The sequence below is a fragment of the Dendrobates tinctorius genome, unplaced genomic scaffold (genome assembly GCF_039654945.1).
Source record: "Dendrobates tinctorius isolate UK_male_01 unplaced genomic scaffold, ASM3965494v1 ptg000224l, whole genome shotgun sequence".
NCBI lineage: Eukaryota > Metazoa > Chordata > Amphibia > Anura > Dendrobatidae > Dendrobates > Dendrobates tinctorius.
The window spans coordinates 7,299,295-7,320,668 of NW_027361891.1; the positions used below are offsets into that span (position 1 = coordinate 7,299,295).

At 41.0% G+C, this 21,374-nt stretch overlaps 1 protein-coding gene across 3 annotated transcripts in view; it reads right to left on the minus strand.

The window, feature by feature from the left end:
• Nucleotides 1-21,374, minus strand: part of MDM1 (Mdm1 nuclear protein) — an 88,303-nt gene that overhangs the window by 21,078 nt on the left and 45,851 nt on the right. For all 3 annotated transcript variants that reach the window (XM_073555486.1, XM_073555485.1, XM_073555484.1), the window contains 5 exons: nucleotides 19,141-19,179; nucleotides 16,811-16,986; nucleotides 16,038-16,319; nucleotides 8,649-8,794; nucleotides 3,303-3,433 (listed from right to left, as the gene is read on the minus strand). In XM_073555486.1, the coding sequence (XP_073411587.1) occupies nucleotides 3,303-3,433; nucleotides 8,649-8,794; nucleotides 16,038-16,319; nucleotides 16,811-16,986; nucleotides 19,141-19,179 (774 nt within the window). The remainder of the gene's footprint in view (nucleotides 1-3,302; nucleotides 3,434-8,648; nucleotides 8,795-16,037; nucleotides 16,320-16,810; nucleotides 16,987-19,140; nucleotides 19,180-21,374) is intronic.

The following is a 21,374-nucleotide window of genomic DNA, read 5'->3' on the forward strand; positions in this document are numbered from 1 at the left end:
ATTTCTCTGGGGACGCCCAGATTCGGGGTTGTTGGGTCATGCCCTATGTATGTATGTATGTATTATGTACATTTTGGTGAATTTTGTGTAATTTTCCATAAGTGGTCTTTGCCTATCAGCATTTATTATTAGATTTGTTTGGGACATTTGGGGGTGTGCCTCCCTTTTTAAATGTTTTTATTCTGTATACCTGTTTGTCTCAATAAAATTTATATGTATTGGTCACATACTTTATTCCCTTGGGTGTGTGCTTTATATGCTGGGCCCTTTTTTCTTCTTTTGTTGATCATGAATGTTTTTCTTCAGACTAGTCACTACTTTTTCAGACATAAAAAAAATTTTTCACTAAATAATTTGATCAAGTTGCTCTTTTTAAAAAAATGGTTTTATCGTTTCACATACGTCTTGCATTGGTGGCTTTACACTTTGCATTATTCATCCTTGCATGGTGGAAGCAAAGCTGAACTTTGGGATCCTGGAAAATGCAGGAAAAAATGAAGCAAAGTACACAGCAAGAAAAGCAGCAGAAAAATCAGCAAAACCTGCTTTTAGTCTGCAGCTCTTTTACTGCCAAGAGATCAGGAAAAAAACGCAATTTCTCTTGCGAGAAAGCTTAGTCTTTTGTACAGAATTTCCCCATAAATTTGCATTAGATGTAGAAAATCCACAGTTTGAAAAATGCACATGTGTTGTAAGTGCATTTAAGCAGGTGTTTTTAGCCTGGTTTAATCTAGCAAACAAATAATTTTAGAAAAAGGTTCCTCCTGTTACACACGTTGTTGTGGAACCAATGTGCCACGGTCTGGGGATAGCCAGGAGGGGTGTACCTAAGAGACCTTGTTCTTCACTAAAGCCACTAATAGTGTGGTTAGACGTGGACCCAGTTAGATGCCAGGTACCACTCCCGGACAGACCCTAGAGACACAGCAGCAGACCCCCTAAGGGAAAAAGGGATGGACTAGGAGAGTCAGGACGGCCAGCAACAGGACAGCAGGAGGATGGATACTGCTCGGATGGTAGACAGGATGGGAATTGGAACACAGGAACAGATGGAGCAGGTTAAAGGGACACAGGACCTGATTCAAACTAGACATGATGAGGGAGGCGGGTCAGGATCAGGACTTGATATGGACAGGACAGGATCAGGAACGAGTTCTGAGAGGACAGACTGGATCAGGATCAGGATGGCAGGCAGGATGAGATACAGACCGGATGGACAGATTCAGAATCAGGGAAACGGACATCTACAACACTAATGAACTAGAATACCTAAGTCACCTTCCTATAGGGGAGAGTGCCTTAAATGCATGATGTCACCCAGCCATTGGCTGCTCCTTGAAGAAACAGGGAGAGCGTGCCTTAAGCACACTCCCAGGAGACCTGTGGGCCGTTTGCAGGTACGAGGAGGAAGTAGATGCTGCAGGGACTGGAGCAGCGTGAAAGGTTAAGTGAAAATGCCAGCGTCCCTGCCAAGAGGAGGAAGAGGACTCGTGCAGGGGTGCCGACGCTGCCCTAACACCCTTTATTTCTGATAACCAGTCTAGGTAAAGCAGACAGCTGAGGGCTTATATTATTAGGCTGGGAAAGTCCCTAGCTATTGTGCCCTTCACAGTCTAAAAATACAAGCCCACGTCATTTTTTAAATTTATTATGTTAATACATGTACAGTAAATTACACACACGCACACAATACTAATCATACATTTCATGAATAGCTATCTATCTACATCTTTGCACATCTAATCTAACATACTGAAGAGAGACAAAAACGCATGTGTGAAAAAAGCATCAAAAACGCATGTGGTACAAACGCATACAAAACCGCAAGGAAAAATGCAAGTGAGTTGAGGTGTGGGATTCATGCTGAAATTCAACTTTGTGAAAGCCTGAACAAATACTGATTGATGGAAATTCTGGATGAGAGAAAAGGAGCACATTGTGAGACGGTGGAGAACAAAATTTTTCCATATTCTTCATCCATTCTTTGAAATAGGATGCCACTCACCCATTCAAGTCTGTGAGTCCACAGAAAACGGACTGCTCTTGAATGTCATCCAATTGCAGACCGAGGTTTTCCTATGCACCTACAGACTTGAATGGGCGCATCTGATTTCAAAGTAAAATCACAGCATGTTGTGATATTTTTCACTGAAAGATTCAGTCGGTGAAAAAAATTGTGCATCAGCACTGCCCGATTGAATAACAATAATCTGAGTACTATCCAATAAAAAATTGGATAGCACTTGTTCTATGTGTACACTGGTGTGAGCAAGCCCTAAAACTAATTTGCAACGTGTTACCAGGATGATAAGTGCAGATTATTCCTTGTAAACTTTGATATCAAATTATTTAGTAAAATAATGGCCAACAGTGCACCAAGTAGGAGTTGTGAGGGCTTGCGCTGTAGCTAAAATAGTCACATGGCTCTTGTAGTGTTATATAGGGTGCTTGATGCGCTTAATAAGATTAGGTGACAGTAGCTCTGGAGGTTTTTCTATACTACTCACAGTACAATTGGAACACTACAGGGGTGCACAGTGTCATCCTATTGCTCAAAATAGTACATGGGCCATCAACTGGCTGCCTGGAAACTTCTAACTTGTTCGAGGGCATATGGGTAGTATCTAAGGAAGTCAAAATAATGTTATACTGTTTTTGGTTAAAAGGGGTTGTCTCAAGTTCATAAATGGTTAAAACTGCAAAGTGCTTGTAAAAAACAAGCAACGTTGCAATTTGCCAAAGTTTTGTTTTTTAGATTTAATATAAAAGAGTATTAAATTGCTTACAGAAATCAATAAAGATACCATATATTAGAGAACACATGTTTTTTGACAGATATTTTTCTCAACTTAATTAGGTGCCTAAAAATTGCTGTAGAACACAATACAAAAAAGCACAAGTGATAAAGTCTTTATTTCTGTTTTTTTCTGTTTATTTTTGGTCTTTCATACACCTTAAGCTGCAAGAACCAATTGGAATATATCAGGATAATATTAAATATATAAGTGAGAGACTAGTCTACAATACCAGGAAAAATGACTCATAAATTCCAAGTCACTCTTTCTGTGCATTAAAATTATTCAATGCGTAATACATATTATATATTTCCATCACCACTCTCAGTGTGTGGCAACATGTTTCCTTTCTGCACAGTTGACCATTCTTATCTAACTTTTAGTCTGAAAGCTACAAAATGACTTAATTACAAATCAGTGGTCATATTAATAATGAAAATGTACATGGTCATTAAAAGTGTTCTACTTTACCATCAAATGTTATATTTCAAAAAAATGTTTGCTTACCTTATTGGCTTTTCTGTCATTTAAACCATTGGATATATATTTCTTGGGAGAATAATCCTTTTTTGGGGACTTTTTATGCTTAAGTTCTGAATTGTCATGATCTTTACTTGGAGATACCAAAAGAGCACCACCTAAAATAATGATATTTTAGAAAAATAAGTTACGGTAATTAATGAATAAAGCATGGGTAAAACCATTCAGTCACTCTGAAAAACTGATGAATTCATCTTGCTCAAGGCAAGACAGGTTGCCAGCTCACTGAGAGATCAGATTACAGCTGCTTACTGAAGTCTATGGAGAGAGGGTGGAAAAGCAGATGGAGAGAGGGCAGAGCGACAGGGCTGTACCTTTCTAGTAGGTGTTTTAGAAAAGAAAAGCCAGCTCACCGATCTTCAGAAGGTGCACGGAACTCCGTCCTGATGAGATGTTACCACATGAAAAGAAAAAATGTTCCATATCCTCTTGATAAAAGTTGTCAATTTTTATTCCATGATGGTTAAAATACAAATACAAAAAGCTCCCCGGACTACACTGGTTCGCACATGAGGACACGAGCATCGCATTTTGATCACTGCCACGATCTTTATCAAAGCTATCCTACCACTGAATCACAAACATTAAAAAGGACCTTGATCCACTCAAATATCAATATTATTTATATTTTATTCATTCATTATCTAGCGATCTGCATATAAATGCATGTATGTTTCACGTTAGGACCTGTGATCATGTGATGAAAGACTGACATTTGATTGGATCAACGTCCTTTTTAATCTTTTGTGAATCAGTGGTGGGGTAGCTTTGATAAAAATCGTGGCAGCGATCTAAACTTTTCGCTCGTGTCTTTATGTGCGATCCAGTGTAGTCCGGGGAGCTTTTTGTATTTGTATTTTAATAAAAATTGACAAGTTTTATCAACAGGAGCTGGAACATTTTTTCTTTTCATGTAGTTTTATCCCAACACAGTGCTAGACGTACAGCTACACGGCTCAATACTGTCATGTAAAGTCCTCCACGCTGCTGTAATCCCTCAAGTCACTGTGTACTGAGTGCTAATTATGGTGGACAAGGTAGCAGGCAGTCAGTCCCCACCCACTAGCTCAGAGACAACTAAGAAATAATAATACAACATTGATACAGGAAAGATGCATAATTACAATTAAGGAATTTGTTCCTAAGACCTAGTGGGGGCATCACAACACTTTAGGAGAACCCCAATCAGAGGACAATAAAACATCCAGACTCCTCCTTATCTAGGAACTGGTCCAATATTTATGTTTCTCCCTCTCCCACAATGATAGTTCTGCTTGGCGTCACTTGTCTTATCTATTGCATTTTTTCTGTGCTGCGTTGTGCATAAATATGTGACTCTTCAGATTTTGTATTAGTCTATGCCTGATGAAGAAACCTGAGTAGTCTCGAAAGCTTGCAATGCGTTACCATCTTTTCAGTTAGCCAATAAAAGGTATCAACCACTGAGGTCTCTCAATTTTAATACAACATTGTTCATTTTACTTAAAAGCGCCATTAAGCACACTTTATGTGCCATATAAAATTGGCACTGAAAAGATAACTGGGCACTATATAAAATCAAAGAGTGGTCCTCAAGTGTTTAACATACAGAGAACGAAAGCATTCAACTAATAATACAGTTTATCAGAAAATATATTCACTGAATAAAATGTAGGAAATAATACTTGTAATAAATTAAGCCTATCCTATTTTTTTCTGCTGTTTTTAGTTGGTGAATATAAAGTACTGCCAACATGTACATAAGACCCTAAAATATAATGCCATACTAAGACCTGGATGCATTTATAGCCATATTAGACATGCACCTATAGGAGAGATGCAAGTGCTGAAGTGAAGACTTGCATTTAAATACATTGAACATTTTGTATTCATTAGTAAATAATGCATAATTCAGCACAACTTGAGTTGGAGGATTACAAGGAAGACATTCAGGAAGAAATATAGATGCCTACGGAAAGTATTAGACGTTGTGCAATGTTCTGCTTTATTTCATAGGAACAATCAAACCTCTTAAAGCCATATATAACTTAAAGAGTATCCATTACCTATATTATTTTTTCTTCAATAAAGCAAGTGAAACAGCACTCATTTTTTTATCTGATTTTACTTTCTGATATTTTTTTATTTTTGTATATTATTATGCAATCTGTCAGCTATTGCCTTTTTATCCCTATCCAAATGATGATTCCAATTGTCTTTTCTCCCCTCATTGCGTTGCTCTTTTCCATGTGTTCTCTATTTTCCCATTTTGGTCTGCTGAATCACATTCTGGCTTGGGTTTTTATATGTTCACCATTCACTGCACTTCCTTGCTGGCTATACCGCTAGGTGGCCTTAGGAGCTCCAGCCATTCAGCTAAAGGGTTTATCTTGCATGATAAACACCAGTTGAATTCCTGCAGTCAGTCTGTTTGTTTTCATTCCCAGTAACTCGTGAGGTTTCTGGAAGGTTACACTTGTTCCACTAAGTTTGGGCTCCTCAGCTTTCCCTTAGAATGACATGCTAAGCATGTCGAGGTGAGGAGACTTAAAGCCGCATGTAACTAGGCTCGTTAACGGGTCAACATTGACTTTTAGGATTGCTACCTCCAATAGGTGGCACTAGAGTCCTAGTCCTCTTCCTTTCTGAAGAGACAATTTGCATAATTAGCATATTTCCCAGAGGAGCATTGCGGCTTTAAGTCTCCTCACCTCGACATGCTTAGCATGTCATTCTCCGCAAGGAGAAATGACACTTCTTGGATATCGGTCAGACGCCTCTCTCACAGCCAAACCAGATCTCCCACTTTGCACTGATGAGGGGCAGTACCCCGAAACACAGTGTCTGCAAATGAAGCTTCTGGCTTGGCTTTTATCCTAAGTCATGTAACTAGACTCGTTAACGGGTCAACATTGACTTTTAGGATTGCTACCTCCAATAGGTGGCACTAGAGTTCTAGTCCTCTTCCTCTCTGAAGAGACAATTTGCATAATTAGCATATTTCCCAGAGGAGCATTGCGGCTTTAAGTCTCCTCACCTTGACATGCTTAGCATGTCATTCTCCGCAAGGAGAAATGACACTTCTTGGATATCGGTCAGACGCCTCTCTCACAGCCAAACCAGATCTCCCACTTTGCACTGATGAGGGGCAGTACCCCGAAACACAGTGTCTGCAAATGGAGATTCTGACTTGGCTTTTATCCTAAGTCATGTAACTAGGCTCGTTAACGGGTCAACATTGACTTTTAGGATTGCTACCTCCAGTAGGTGGCACTAGAGTTCTAGTCCTCTTCCTCTCTGAAGAGACAATTTGCATAATTAGCATATTTCTCAGTGGAGCATTGCAGCTTTAAGTCTCCTCACCTCGACATGCTTAGCATGTCATTCTCCGCAAGGAGAAATGACACTTCTTGAATTACGATGTGAATACCCTCAAAGCTAAGAGTCTGCCCTTTAATCCCATGCTGATTATATAACTGTATCTTAAAAATGTTTTGGTAAACAGCTAAAATGCCAAAACCTGTGTCACTGTGCAAATATTTCTGGAGCTTACTGTAAATGGATCACAGCATATAATATACTGGAAAATGATAATTATTTATTGATAATTTGATTTTCCTGAAACCCATAACAGCACTTACTAACTGATGCTAACATCAGTTTTAGAGAATAAACATTTAATGCTTCAGTACTTACCAGGGCCTGGTCTCTGGCCTGGGGCCTTATGTCTCGTGTTTGGCCTGCCTAAAGAATTTCTGGTCGCTTCGTAGTTGTAGAATAGCATGCCACCTCAGGTCTAGGGTGTTCTTAAGCTGCCTCAAGACGTGAACTGATGTGGCCTTCGGTGGAGGATGACATTCAGTGGTTGTACAACTTTGGGGATAATGGTTTTTGCCCTGATAGCCAGGCGACTTAGGGCTTATAGGTTTGTTTTCATTACTGTGTCAAAGCTTCACTACCCTTTACTAATAATATTACTGATATTGGTAAGAATGGCTTCTGGTGATACTGGATAACACTGTTTACATTGTATCCTAGAATCATGTATCATTGCCAGAGGTAAATTGAAGTGCAAATAAGCAATGAGTAACCTTCATATATAGGTATCAGGTACTTTTCTCTGACTCATAAAAAAAATATATATTTAAAGAGAACCTGCGATCTGTGCGCCCAATCAGCGCTGGCTTCACTCTCTCCCTCCTTTGGACAAATCAGACATTAAGCAGGAAGTCAGAGTTGTGGATGGCCGCTCACTTCCTCTTGATATTTGATTCATCTGAAGGCAGAAAGCGTGAAGCCAGCGCTGATTAGGAGCAGAGATGAGCGTGACAAGACAATGTGACACGTGTCCCAGGAGAGTGAGTGCTGAAAGTGTTGGAACGGCACCAGTACTGGAGGTGAATATAAGTGTTGTTATTTTACTGGGAAAAAACATGCTGATTGACATACTGTATAGTTTTATTGGACATATGCTCCTGTGATTTATTTTTCTATATACCGTATTTTTCGGATTATAAGACGCACTTTTTTCCCCCAAAATGGGGGTGCATCTTATAATGCGGGTATACCTTACTGGCATCGGTGGAGCAGGGTCCCAGAATGGCTGCTGGAGCAGGAAAGAGTGGAGCATTGCTGCAGGCCGCAGGCTGGGATGAGGGGGTGTTCCGATGTGTGCTGCTGCGGGTGAAAATGGCTGCGGTGCTCTTTGGAGTGGGGGGCTCCGCTGGCATTTTGTGAAAGCCCGGAGCCCCCCACATATCCATTACTGCGATGCGGTGGCCTCCGGAAAAATGGCCACCGGAGGCGGCGCACGCTGCCGGAGGAGCCCCCCCCCCCCGCACCACAGAGCACCGCAGCCATTTTCACCTGCAGCGGCGCACATCAGAATATCCCCTCATGCCAGCCTGCAGCCTGCAGCAACGCGCCACTCTTGCGTCCTCCAGCAGCAACCCTGGAACCCCGCTTCACCGCAGCTACCACTGCCGGTAAGCAATAAGACGCATGGATTATAACAGGCACCACCATTTTATTAAAACATGTTTTTTCCTATTTTTCCCTTAAAAATTTGGGGTGCATCTTATAATCCGGTGCGTCTTATAATCCGCAAAATATGGTGTTTATATATTTGGAAGTGCCCTGTATTTTCCTGGCCTTATATAAAAATTCAAAGAATATGAATTTTTGGGGATCACCAGGCGTTTTATTAAGTCTTAAAAAACTGCATTGTATGACTAAAGCGGTTTAGATCCAATATCTACAATTCTCCATAATAAAAAGAAAACCTATAAGGTGTAGTAGCAATGCATGCTGTAGCAGTCTTGAGTAACATGTTACCTGTCGCTGGAGTAGTTAGGTCATGATGAGTCCTCTGTACTTGTCCGTATGTTTTTAGTTTTGGGGTAGGAAGCCTTCCCTCAACCACTGACACTGAAGAGATGTCAGATTGCTCCTCCGAAGGTCTAGATTTAGCATCAAAAGTTCTTTAACAAAAAAAAAATGGAGTAAATTGTAAAAGGAACATGACCCAAAATATGTAAATTCTGTGTTTACTTGTTGATATTTACATCACAAATCATGAATTCTAAACACAATAAACAGAATTCCAATTTACAATGGGTATAATTTTTACCTTTTCTGGAAAACAAAAATAGTTGTTGATGGTCTGTAATAGTAAATGAACTTACATATACAAATGTTAACCTGGAAAATACCCTCTGAAATCATACAGATCAGGCACAATGTCTTGTATTTATGGTTATAGCACCCTGAAAGTATCAGATTTTCTAGTACTAGCACACATGTGAGTAAGGTGCTCCCTACAGTTCAGCACATTTTTTGCATCATGTTGATGAATCAGGAGAAAACAATGACAAGTTTAAAGTAAAAAAAAAAATTAGTTGCTTTTTAAATGATGTTGCTCTGTAAGTTGTTCTTGAAACTTAAATTTATCCCAGGGAAAGTTGTACAGAGGCTTTATAAGCCGGGCTCTTTATCATAATAAATCTAGTTTATAACTTAACCCCTTAGTGCAAAATGACATATATGTACATCAGAGCTGGGGTCACTGTATGTTGGAGGGCTCAGGAGCTCAGCTCTATCCACATATGGTAGCTTTCAGGTATGTTTCATAGCGAGCATCTGTTTCTAATAGCAGCAGCAAGAGCTGAGCTCCAATCTCTGCTGTCAGCCATTTAGATCAGGGGTCTCAAACTCGGCAGAGTAAATGGGCCGCACATATAAAAAAAAAATTGAACTGGGGGGCCGCATTCCTTTCAAACTTAATACGCTCCGTACACCCCGTACACGTGCGGCTCTGCTCCATCCACCCTGTAAACCCCTCCTGACCCCACGCATAAACTTACCTTCATCCAGCACCATGACAACTAGCACAGACAGCAGTGTCCTGCACACACTGAGGACCCTGATCATGTGACCCCTGACTCCTCCCTCTCCTGTGACCTCATCACAGGTCCTGTGCACAGAACAGCCAATGCCATCGCCGCTCCTGAATGCGCGCCTTCCCCCTGCCTCAGGGAGTGAGACATGTGGTGCACACCGCGGGCCGCAGATGCCTGCCTCAGGGGCCGCATGTTTGAGACCTCTGATTTAGATGCTGCTGTCCAGGTCTGACAACAACAAGCTGTTTCCGTGAGTGCACGCATGCACATTGGCTCCCACTGGCCCCCATGACCCAATAGCGAGGGGACCCCCTTCACTGTCATCTTGGTACACAGTTTCAGGTTGACGTTCATAGGAAACTGCTATTTTCACTATATAATGCAATATTGTAATATCACAGAATATAGTATCAGCGATCAGATTCAAAATCCACCAAGTAAACTAAAAAAATTTTTTAATTTTATTAAAAAAAAAAACAAAAGACTTTAGAATACATAAAAATTTTATTCCAACCCTCTTCCTCAGTATTAGAAATAAAAAAATTAAACATTTGGTATTGACATGTATGTATAACTCCGGGCTATCAAAATATAAAATAAATTAACTCACATAGTAAACAACGTGAAGAGAAAAAAATTCAAATTCGAGAATTGTGGCTTTTTGTTCACTACACCTCACGAAAAAAAATGAAATAAATCTATCAAGATTTAGCATGTAACCCAAATTGACATCAATAAACAGTTTGCTGTGCAAAAAAAACAAATCATACATACAGTATAATATATATATATATATATATATATATATATATATATATATATATAGGAATATAAGAGGATTGGGATCCAGCAAAAAGATGAAAGTTCACCAGAATTATAAAATCTTCTTCTTTATTTATCCATCAATTCATATAAAAAATAGATGAGGAACTCCAAACAATTAGTAACATTCCAGCAAGGGACTACATGTTTCAGCACTATGTGCCTTCTTCACGGTCCTATTTGAACTGAGCTCCAACACTGACAATATATCCTCCTTTGTGAAACATATTCAAATAACCCTTAATTAAAAGCAGTGAAACAAACCAGTTAAAAACACCTGAGTAAATGGTTGAAACTCAGTTCAAAAATATTGCTGGAAAAATACATATATTGAACATATTATATACATAGACCAATGATATAAACATTAAGTAATAACTCAACAGTGATATGGAATAACTGCAAAAAAAACAAATCATATATACAGTATAATATATATATATATATATATATATATATATATATATATATATATATATACACACACATACATACATACAGTGTCGGACTGAGGTGCCAAGGGTTCACCAGTAACATTGACTTTGGGGGGCCCACTTTACACCTTGCATACAAACAATACACTACCCTCGTTCACAAACTTACATATATCCTATTTAATAATAGATTGGGTAGGTTGATTAATGAATGATGAAATGTTGCTTTTTCTGTACAGTGAAACAAGTGGATTATGCCAAGTACTGCCCACAGAGTGGGGTTTGGGGCCCAGGTCTGCAGAGAGGCCCACCGGGGGATTCCCCTGTTCCCCTATGGGCCAGTCCAAGCCTGTGCATATATTGTGGTGTAGTAACCACTATGTCCGCTCAGGGGCGCTGTGTGGAGGTTCCAAGAGAAAGGATGAGTGGCAGAATCCTGAAAGATGGTTATGTATCTCAAAGTGGGTGGCTTTGAGATGGAGACTTAGTTATGTGTATTGATCAGCAATGGTATTGCTGAAGTGTTATTTCAAGATATAAGGGAGACGTCTCCAGGTAACTCGGGAGTTGGGCGGGCCGGTTACCTACAAACCCACCCAGGGGTGTGTCTGAAAATGCCTGTATTAAAAAGCTATGTGAGTGTGTGAAGGACCTGTGATGAGGTCATAGTCACGTGACCCGGTGGGCGTGGCTATAAACCATATAATGTGGCCAGGGAAGGTCACATGTGGTGAATGCTGGGACTTGGTTGGTCCAGAGTGGAAGGTCCCGTGAGGAGGAATGTCTCCTGGCTAACAGCCTGTGTGTGGCTGGGTGTAATGGCTGCCAGAGCCTGAAAGTTTCCTGGAGGGATATGGACGTCTGCAGCATGAGTGATGGAACCATGTGGAGACCCTGACGTGGGTGAGATAAATGAGGCTAAGAGAGCCTGTATGCTGGACATTGAGCAACCTGTGTATGCTGGACATTGCTGACAGAGGGGAACTCTGTAATGAACGCTATGCTGGTAATGCTAATATGAACTGTATGCTGGTTCCTGCTGAACAATAAACCACATGGATTGTGATGATATATGGAAATCCTGGTGCCGGATGTGTTTTTGTTCGCTGCCAAGTGAGATTCCCCTAAATAAATGACAGTGCTACCTCACAAAATATATATATATACATGCGCTTATTTTATTCTACAAGTCTCTGAATTTTTTTGGCACCACCATAAAAAAAGGTTGAATATCGTTGTTATCCTAATGACCTGGATGATCATGTTTTCAAGTACAGTAATTTTTACCATACAATCACACCGTAAAAAAAGGCAAGAAATAAAAAAACACAATGACAGAACTCCATTTTTTCCCATTTTTCAGTCCACTGTATGGTAAAATGGATGGCATCATTCAACATGACAACTCGCCCAGCAAAAAACAAACAAACAAACAAAAAGAGTTATGGCCCTGTGCAGAAGGGCAGGGAAAAATGCAAACTTAAAAATTAAAAATGGCTGCAGAAGTGAGGGGTAAATTAGACTGCGTTGCCTATAGCATTGTCTCTATGTGTTTGTTATACCTGTTTTATTGTTATTGCACATGTTCTATAATAGAGAATGCCAAATAAAATGGGATTACAGACTAAAAAAAAAAAGCAAATTATACCTTTCATCAAGAAGAAATTGTTTTCAGAAGACCTTAACTTTTTATAGAATTAGGATGTGAAAGGGAGATAGTGAAAAGTTCTTCATATTCCTCTTTCTACTCATTATTTAGCAAACAGCTACAGAAAAAAAGTAGTAAGAAGATCTCACTCATCTTAAAGCCATTCCTAACATCTAGAGACGTGGAAATAAGAAAAAAACTCTGACATAAAAGTAACGTTTCGTGGTCAGGGCAGTAGTTCCTCTACGTATCGTGGAGAATTCTGAGCTCACTTCTTCTTGCCAACCAAAGAAACTTGGAACTCAGAGAAAAACTCCAGATTCCCTATGACAGTAGAAGAGCGTTTGTGGCTAGAAGACCTGTTCCGCTACGTGTTATGGTGAATGCTGAGCTCACAGCTTCCTGCTGAGTCACCTCTCTGCTCTACTCCAAGAACACTGTGATATAAGCTGTGCATAGTAACACCGATACTAGCAGATCAACGGTTGCAACTCAGGTTACTAATGGAAATTGTGACAATGCAGAATGCCCTTTGCTTTTCTGCAACTTTGTCCCAGTAGAAGAAAATCAATTGCTTCATTGCACTTCAGTTACAAGGGGATATAACTAAATCATGAGGCAGGGAATTATACCAAATGCATAGAACACTCATAATTGTGTGTAATAATGAAAAAGGAGACTTAAGAATATTAAGTTAAGCAACTTTTCAAATAGACTTCATTAAAGAGTATTTTCCTGCTATAGTCTGTAAGTGCTATATGAGTGATCTGCAACTGATGGGAATGCATCCATCAGTGCTTCTGCTCCCTTCTGACCACTCTCTCTGCTGAGGACATGGTACACAGATCCCCATAGTATGGAGATAGGGGAAACAATCTAAAGTCTCCAGAAGAGCAGAGAAAGCAGGCTGTAGAAAAGGAGGAAAACACGTAAAGAGGAAATAAGTAGCGATGGGTCAACCCGAATAGTGAAGTTTGGGGTCCGTACCAAACACCTACTGTTCGGGCATAGACCCCGAACTTGGAGTTCACCAGGAAGTCCGTGTTACTGTTCGGGTTCGGCACCCTGAACACCAGGTGTTTTTTCACGCTATCATCTGCATGACAGCACGAAAAACTCCGGCGGCTCCAATCGGCCATAAGATTAATACCATTGGTCAAAGTGCTGAGGTTCTCGTGTTGTCATAGAATCATAGAATCATAGAATCGTAGAGTTGGTAGGGACCTCCTGGGCCATCTGGTCCAACCCCCTGCTCAAAGCAGGATTTGCTAAATCATCCCAGTCAGATGTCTGTCCAGCCTCTGTTTGAAGACTTCCATTGAAGGAGAACTCACCACTTCTCGTGGCAGCCTGTTCCACTCATTGATCACTCTGTCAAAAAGTTTTTTCTAATATCTAATCTGTGTCTCCTCCCATTCAGTTTCATCCCATTGCTTCTAGTCTTTCCTTGTGCAAATGAGAATAAAGTTGATCCTTCTACAATGTGACAGCCCTTTAGATATTTGTAGACAGCTATTAAGTCTCCTCTCAGTCTTCTCTTTTGCAAACTAAACATTCCCAAATCCTGCAACCTTTCCTCATAAGACAGGGTTTGCAGACCGGTCACCATTCTGGTCGCTCTTTTCTGAACTTGTCAGATGATAGAGTGAGCCCGCAGCTATCTCCAGAAGTAAAAAGTTCACCTCCGGTCACTGGTGTCAGCTGCTGAGACTACTACTCACATCAGCCTACGCCTGCTGTCTCTAATAACAGCAATAGCAGGTGGCGGCTGATGCTAGTATTCTTCAGCCGGAGTCTGCGCTCTAAATGAATAATTTAAAAAAACGGCGTGGGTTCCCCTGTATTTTTGATAACCAGCCAGGCAAAACTAACAGCTGTGCTGCAACCCTCAGTTGTCAGCTTTAGCAAGGCTGGTTGACAAAAATAGAGGTGTCCCCATGCCGTTTGTTTAAATTATTTAAATTGTGCTGTGCTAGCAGTGATGTCTCCAAGGTCACTGCAGTTCAGGGACTCATCTGGGAACCCAGTCTCAGTGAACTGTGGTAACCTTAATGACATCACCGCTAGTCACTGAGGCTGAGTTCGCAGCAGCTCATTCCTCAGTGGTTTTCAGCCCGGATGGTCTCATCTTGGCACCATCCAGGTTGAAAACTGTTTATTCCAGACATGGATTACGGCATGGGGCAGAACGACGGACGGGTGAGGAATATGGTTGTTTTTTATTTTTGTTTTTTTTCCAGTAAATTATGGCTTCAGTGTAATGGGCGTTATACTCACCTGTTTGTTATTTTTAAATAACAAAAGTGAAAGTGTGTTTTTTTTATTTCAAATAAAATACTTTATTCTGGCCATGTGTTTATTTGCAATACAACTATAGGATAAGTAGTTGATAGGTGTCTTATAGATGCCACTCCATTACTAAGCCATGGGCTTGATGTCACCGGACAATACCAAGGTGACAGCAACCCCACAAATATGAACCCCACTTGCGACTGTCTCAGGGCATGTGGGAAGAGCCAGGTAAAGTGCCAAAATTGACAAATCTAGTAGATGCGCCCTTTCTGGGCAGCTGCGGGCTTCTATTTTTAAGCTGAGGGGGCCAATATTCATGGCCCCTTACCAGCCTGAGAATACCAGCCCCTAGCTGTCTGCTTTAGCTTGGCTAGTTGTCAAAAATGGGGGGACCCATGCCGTTTCTTTAATTATTTATTTAAATAATTAAAAATAACGGCGAGGGGACCCATCTATTCTTGATAGCCAACCTTTCTAAAGCTGCCAATTGAGGGTTGCAGCCCACAGCTGTCAGTTTTGCCTGGCTGGTTATTAAAAATACAAGGGAATCCATACCGTTTTTTAAAATTATTTATTTAGAGCGTAGGCGCCGACTGATATTAACGGCAGCAGGTGTAGGCTGATGGGAGCAGTAGCCCCATCAGACGATGCCAGTGATCAGAAGTAAACTTTTTACCTTCGATCACAGCTGCAGGCTCACGTTGTTACTTGACTGATTGAGTACCTCAGCTCTATGGCTGGCACTAATGACTTTATCGCCGATCAAATGCATTGTTTGCCATGCTTTCATGCACATGACAGCGTGTCAAACACTAGATGTTCGTGCTCCCCATCAACTGAATGGGGTCTGGGTTTGGGATCAAGTACTGTTCTGGTACCCAAACCAAACTTTTTTTTTTTTTTTAATTTTCGGCTGAAGCTGCCAGACCCAAACATCCAGAGGTTCACCTATCACTAGTAATAAGTGCAGGATAAAAGCTGTGCTCATATATAAACTAGGAAAGACAGCAGAATCCTGGATACACAGCATGGCAGTTGAATGTAATTTCATAGGTGCAAAAATGCATATGTCAATCTAATATACAATGAGGTCTTTTAAAACCTGATGATATAACTAATAAATACCCACTTTTTCATGCTTCTTTCTCCTCTGTTGTTTTCGAAGTGTTGTTCTGTTGTCTTATCTTCTTCTTCATGGTCTTCCTCTTCTTCCATTTCATCATCTAATGTGTCAATTGGCAAAGGTTCTATATTTTCTGTTGGTGGTGCATTATCATATTCATCCCAAACCAATTTCCTTCTAACTGGCAGTGTGGAAGCATCTGATACCCCCAGATTCCCAGTATTAGATTGCATTTCCACTTTGGTAGGTGATTGTTGTAATTTTTCTTTCTTCGAAGATGTTTGCAATCTGTACAAACGATGCAAAAAAAAAAAAAAAAAAAACAAAGAATATAGTTATATGAATATATGATGATAATAACTATTTATAGAAGACGAATATATGGTTGGTCATGGATCCTAAAAAAGATCGGAGAGCAAGTGCCGACACTGCGGGAACGGCGCCGACACGGGAGGAGAGCCTAGGCTTTATTTTTTCATCAAGAAGGGGTTGTCCTAGTAGTGGACCAACCCTGGACAACATTGTGAATTGGTGATAACACTTTTAAGGTTAACTGTGCTTTCAAGTAACTTTCCAGAATAAGCTGTTCTGTGTGTATATGATGGAATAACACAATTTCTGGCTTTTATTTGACTTATACCTTTCATTCTCACCAGCTCAAAAGCCTAAAGGCAACCCAAATGTAACCAAGTCCAAAAGCCATGAGCCGGTAATATAAGGGGAAATATTAAATATTTATCTAAGCGCAACACAATGATGAATTATGACATAAAACTTACCCTGCCAGATCTAAAGCCTTAATATCCCTACTCAGATCTTCCTCACTACTGGAGTTTGTAGACATGTCCCACATTCTGTTGTTATTGGAGATGATCTGGTTGAGGTGTTCACGGGAGAAGTGAGTTCCCTGGGCCCGACGCCTATAGTATTCAGCCTTCTCTCGTAGTTCTTTCACCTAGTTACATCAAATATAGTTTGAATCATAATATCTTGTATAGCAAATAAATAGCATGATTTAAAAATGCCGAGACTTAAGGCCCCGTCACACACAGCGATCTCGCTAGCGAGATCGCTGATTTTGTGACGCCACAGCGATCTCGCCAGCGAGATCGCTGTGTGTGACGGGGATCAGCGACCGCCCCCCTTGCCGGGTATCGCTGATCGCGCTCCATCGTCCTGGGCCATTTTTTGATCGTTGGTCTCCTGCTGGCCAGCACGCATCGCTGCGTGTGGCAGAGGGAGACCAACGATCAGCGACGCTGCACGCTGGTATCTAAGGTAAACAGTGGGTTTCTAAGAGCCATGCGGCTCTTGGATACCGGCTGTTTACCTTAGATACCAGCGTGCACGCTGGTTTCCAGGGTAAACAGCGGGTATCCAAGAGCCGCACGGTTCTTAGAAACCTGCTGTTTACCTTAGATACCAGCTTGCTCGCTGGTCCTGATCGCTGGAGGGGCTGTCTATGTGACAGCTCACCAGCGATCAGCCTAACAATGTCCCAGCGATCCCATCCATGTCAGATCGTTGGTGGGATCGCTGGGACATCGTTATGTGTAACGGGGCCTTTATGCTTAAAGGAAACCTGACAGGTGATTCAGAAATCAAACTCTTTTTTATTACAGTAGAACATGGTCAGAGAAAACATACTTTAGAAAGTCGGTCAGGGACGATGCAACTAGGACTAATCCAAGAGGATGATCCCCGACGGCTTCTCCCTGTCCTGCTCCCCTTAATGACAGTCAGAAGATGGTGAGGAGCCACAGCGAGCAGCCGCCGGGGATCTACCATTCGGGCAGATCGTCCAAGTGGTACTGGAAACTGAACGGCTTTTAAAGGGAATCCATCAGCAGGTTTTTTCTACGTCATATGAGAGAGGCATGATGTAGCCAAAGAGACCCTAAATCCAATGATGTATCACTTATATTACTGGGTGCAAAGTTTTTAGATTTAGCATGTAGCAGAGCTGAGAAAGCTGCCACTGCCCACACCAGGTTATATACATTTCAGTTCATTTTTTCTGTGTCGATTCAGGTTTCTGCACTCAGTGCAGGTAAGGATGTGGCCTCCCTTTCTTTGATCTGGACACAATGATTATATAGCTTCCCATTTGCTGGGTGTCCATTTTAGGGACCTGGTTCTGCTCTGCCCTTATTCACATTGACGCCACGCTGACACATGGTAACGCTTTAATGCTAGGTGTTAGTCTCATCCCACTATGGATACACCTTGATGCTGATGATGGCTTTTACGCTTTTTTTTTTTTTTTTATAAAAAACGGTGTTTACCAAGTACTCTATGTTATTTATACTCACTTATTACAGGGTGCATGTCCATTTTGTTTCTATCTTAGGTTTTGTTTGTTTAATGGCCAGTGTGAACATGCTCCTATATTTTGTATGCATACCAACTTATACTCCAGTTTTTTTTCATTTCTGTATGTACATAGTCTATAGACAGTAAGCTGGAGGTGGCAGCGATGGTCTAGCATACTCGCCGCTGCTGTAGTCCAGACAATAATAATTACCAGGTGATAACATTTTCAATTTAAGCAAACAACAGCACACAGCCTGACATGTGACACATCATTGAATTTAGTGTTTTAACCCCTAAATTATGCTGTCTTACATAGCAACAACCTGCTGACAGATTACCTTTAAAAGAGTGTTTTTTACTGAAATGCCGCTGCGTTTCGCACATGGCTACAATAGCAGAGCTGGTCTGTGATTCATACTGGCCATCATTTCGGCAGCACGAATCAACTATCAGGTTCCTTTAAAGCAATGCCTGCAAAAGATGACATGTTAAAGCAGTGCCTGCAAATGGTAACAGTGTAAGATTAAAAGTAAGGAATCAAATGTAAAAAGTTGACATTTTCACAGCAAGCAACATCAATATATAGCAGAAATTAAAGCTGCTTGCATGCAAACTTTTCGTTGCTTCATACCAATAATGTGCCATACATTTATGGCACAGCATTATAAATGGGATGGCACAGTCTCAGGAAATGAACCCGCATCATTGCATCGCCATTACTTTGCAGTTAATAGATTACAATTACAGTTACGCAATAGTATGACTTAAAGAATAAGTAGAGCACCAAAGAACCAACCTCAGCAACCCATATGGAGCCTACACTGAGAGAGGGATCCTAAAGGAAGGAACAGACAACAGTTCAGTATACAGCACTGTAATATCATTCATGGTGAAATCAGAAAAAAACAGCTTATTGCTGCCCCCTAGCTGTAAAATAGGATTACTTCATCATGCAAAGCTGCAAAGAAACTTTAATTTCTTAAGAAATATGAAACATGCCTTAATTGTCCCTTTTGGGTTTTTTTTATACAGTTTTTATTTTTTGCATGCAAATTTTTTTTTATTGTATTTTATATGTAATTGTAGGGGCAGCCAACTTGTGTTGTGAGCAGCAGTTAGCAGAATTTGAAAAGCTTATTAAAGGCAGCAATATGCAAAGGTGAAAACTGAGGGAAAATGTAAATCTATAGGAGAGTGTTCTGCGAATGCTTTGGGCAAAAGGGGGGTACCCTCGCCATCATCTACTGTCACCGGCGAATCCTACAGTATGTAATCTGCTTCCAGCTTAACAGAAGTGATACCTTTCATCATAATCCTGCCTGTAATACTTGCTGGAGAGTGATCTCTACTAAACAAAAAAGGTCAGTCTAATGTCTGAAATCAAGTGACCAGAGTGAAAGCTTCAAGATTACACAAATTTATTTTTATATACCGTATATAAATCGAATATAAGCCGAGATTTTCAGCCCAAAAAATTGGGCTGAAAGTCCCCCTCTCGTCTTATATTCAAGTCATATACAAAGGGGGGCGGAGGGGGCGGGGGGGGTGTCAGGTCATACTTACCCATCCTGACGCTGTGTCTTGAGCCCCCAGCTTCTCCCTGTGCTCTCTCTTCCTGCCTTCAGCGGTCATGTGGTGCCGCTCATTAAAACTCATGAATATGCGCATATTCATGAGTTTTAATGAGCGGTACCACCTGACCGCTGAAGGCAGGAAGAGAGAGCGCGGAGAAGCTGGGGGCTCAAGACACAGCGTCAGGACGGGTAAGTATAGCGATACTCACCTGTCCTGCGTCCATGGCTGCTTGCTGCTGTCTGTCATCGGTCAGTGACTTCAGACAGCAGAGGGCGCGGTGACGTGGTTAGTGCGCGCTGCGCCCCCTGCAGTCTGAACGTCACTGACTGATGACGTGGGAGATAGCGGTGAGCAGCCATGGACGTAGGACACGTGAGTATCTCAGGTGGCAGCAGTGACACCGCCACCTCACACCCAGCGACAGAGAGGTGAGTATGTCATTTTTTTTATTTTTACATGCAGCAGCAGCAGCATGGGGGCAGCATATGGGGGAACAATCTATGGAGCTTCTTCTGGGGTCAGCATATGGGGGAATAATCTAAGGAGCTTCTTCTGGGGGTCAGCATATGGGGGAACAATCTATGGAGCTTCTTATGGGGGCAGTATATGGGGGAATAATCTATGGAGCTTCTTCTGGGGACACCATATGGGGGAATAATCTATGGAGCATTTCCCACCCTAGGCTTATACTCGAGTCAATAAGTTCTCCCAGTTTTTTGTGGCAAAATTAGGGGGGTCGACTTATACTCGGGTCGGCTTATACTCGAGTATATACGGTAGATAATGACATGAAATTGATAAAAAAAATAAAAGAAAAAAGTTTTATGTTAAAACTCGATTCTGACAGTGACGCTACATTCTTTTTGAGGCATTATTACACAAGATGATAATTTTTCTGACTCAAGACAAAAAGGAGAAATATATATATATATATATATATATATATATATATATACACACAGGGCTTTTTTTGTAAAAAAAAATATTTGCCGGTACGCATTTCTCATTATTCAGTACTATAGTCTGTACGATAATTTCAATCAAAAACTATGTAATTCAGATTGCAAAAGAAAAATAAAAAATGACTAATACTGTATAAACGTTTTTTTCACTTGCAAAATATGGTTTTCGTATTCCTTAACCGATTTACCTAGGCTGTATTCTATAATAAACGCCAAATTTCAACCAAATTTTCATCAGCCACGACGTCTCAAGTTCGTTCTTTACTGTTTCTGTCAATGGCTGATCGCCGACCTCAAAGTATCCAAGAGTCAATGTACTTTGTTGGATCAAACAGCTTCAAAGGTGGCCCAACTAGCCTGACAAAAAGCATTTAAGAAATAGTCTTTGTCAGCAACGATGCACGGGATGGTGTCGCGATCGGGTTCATTTGCGAAAATCCCCATTCGCATTCGCTGGAGGAAATAGGAATGGTACAGAGTGCGTGTTGCAGTG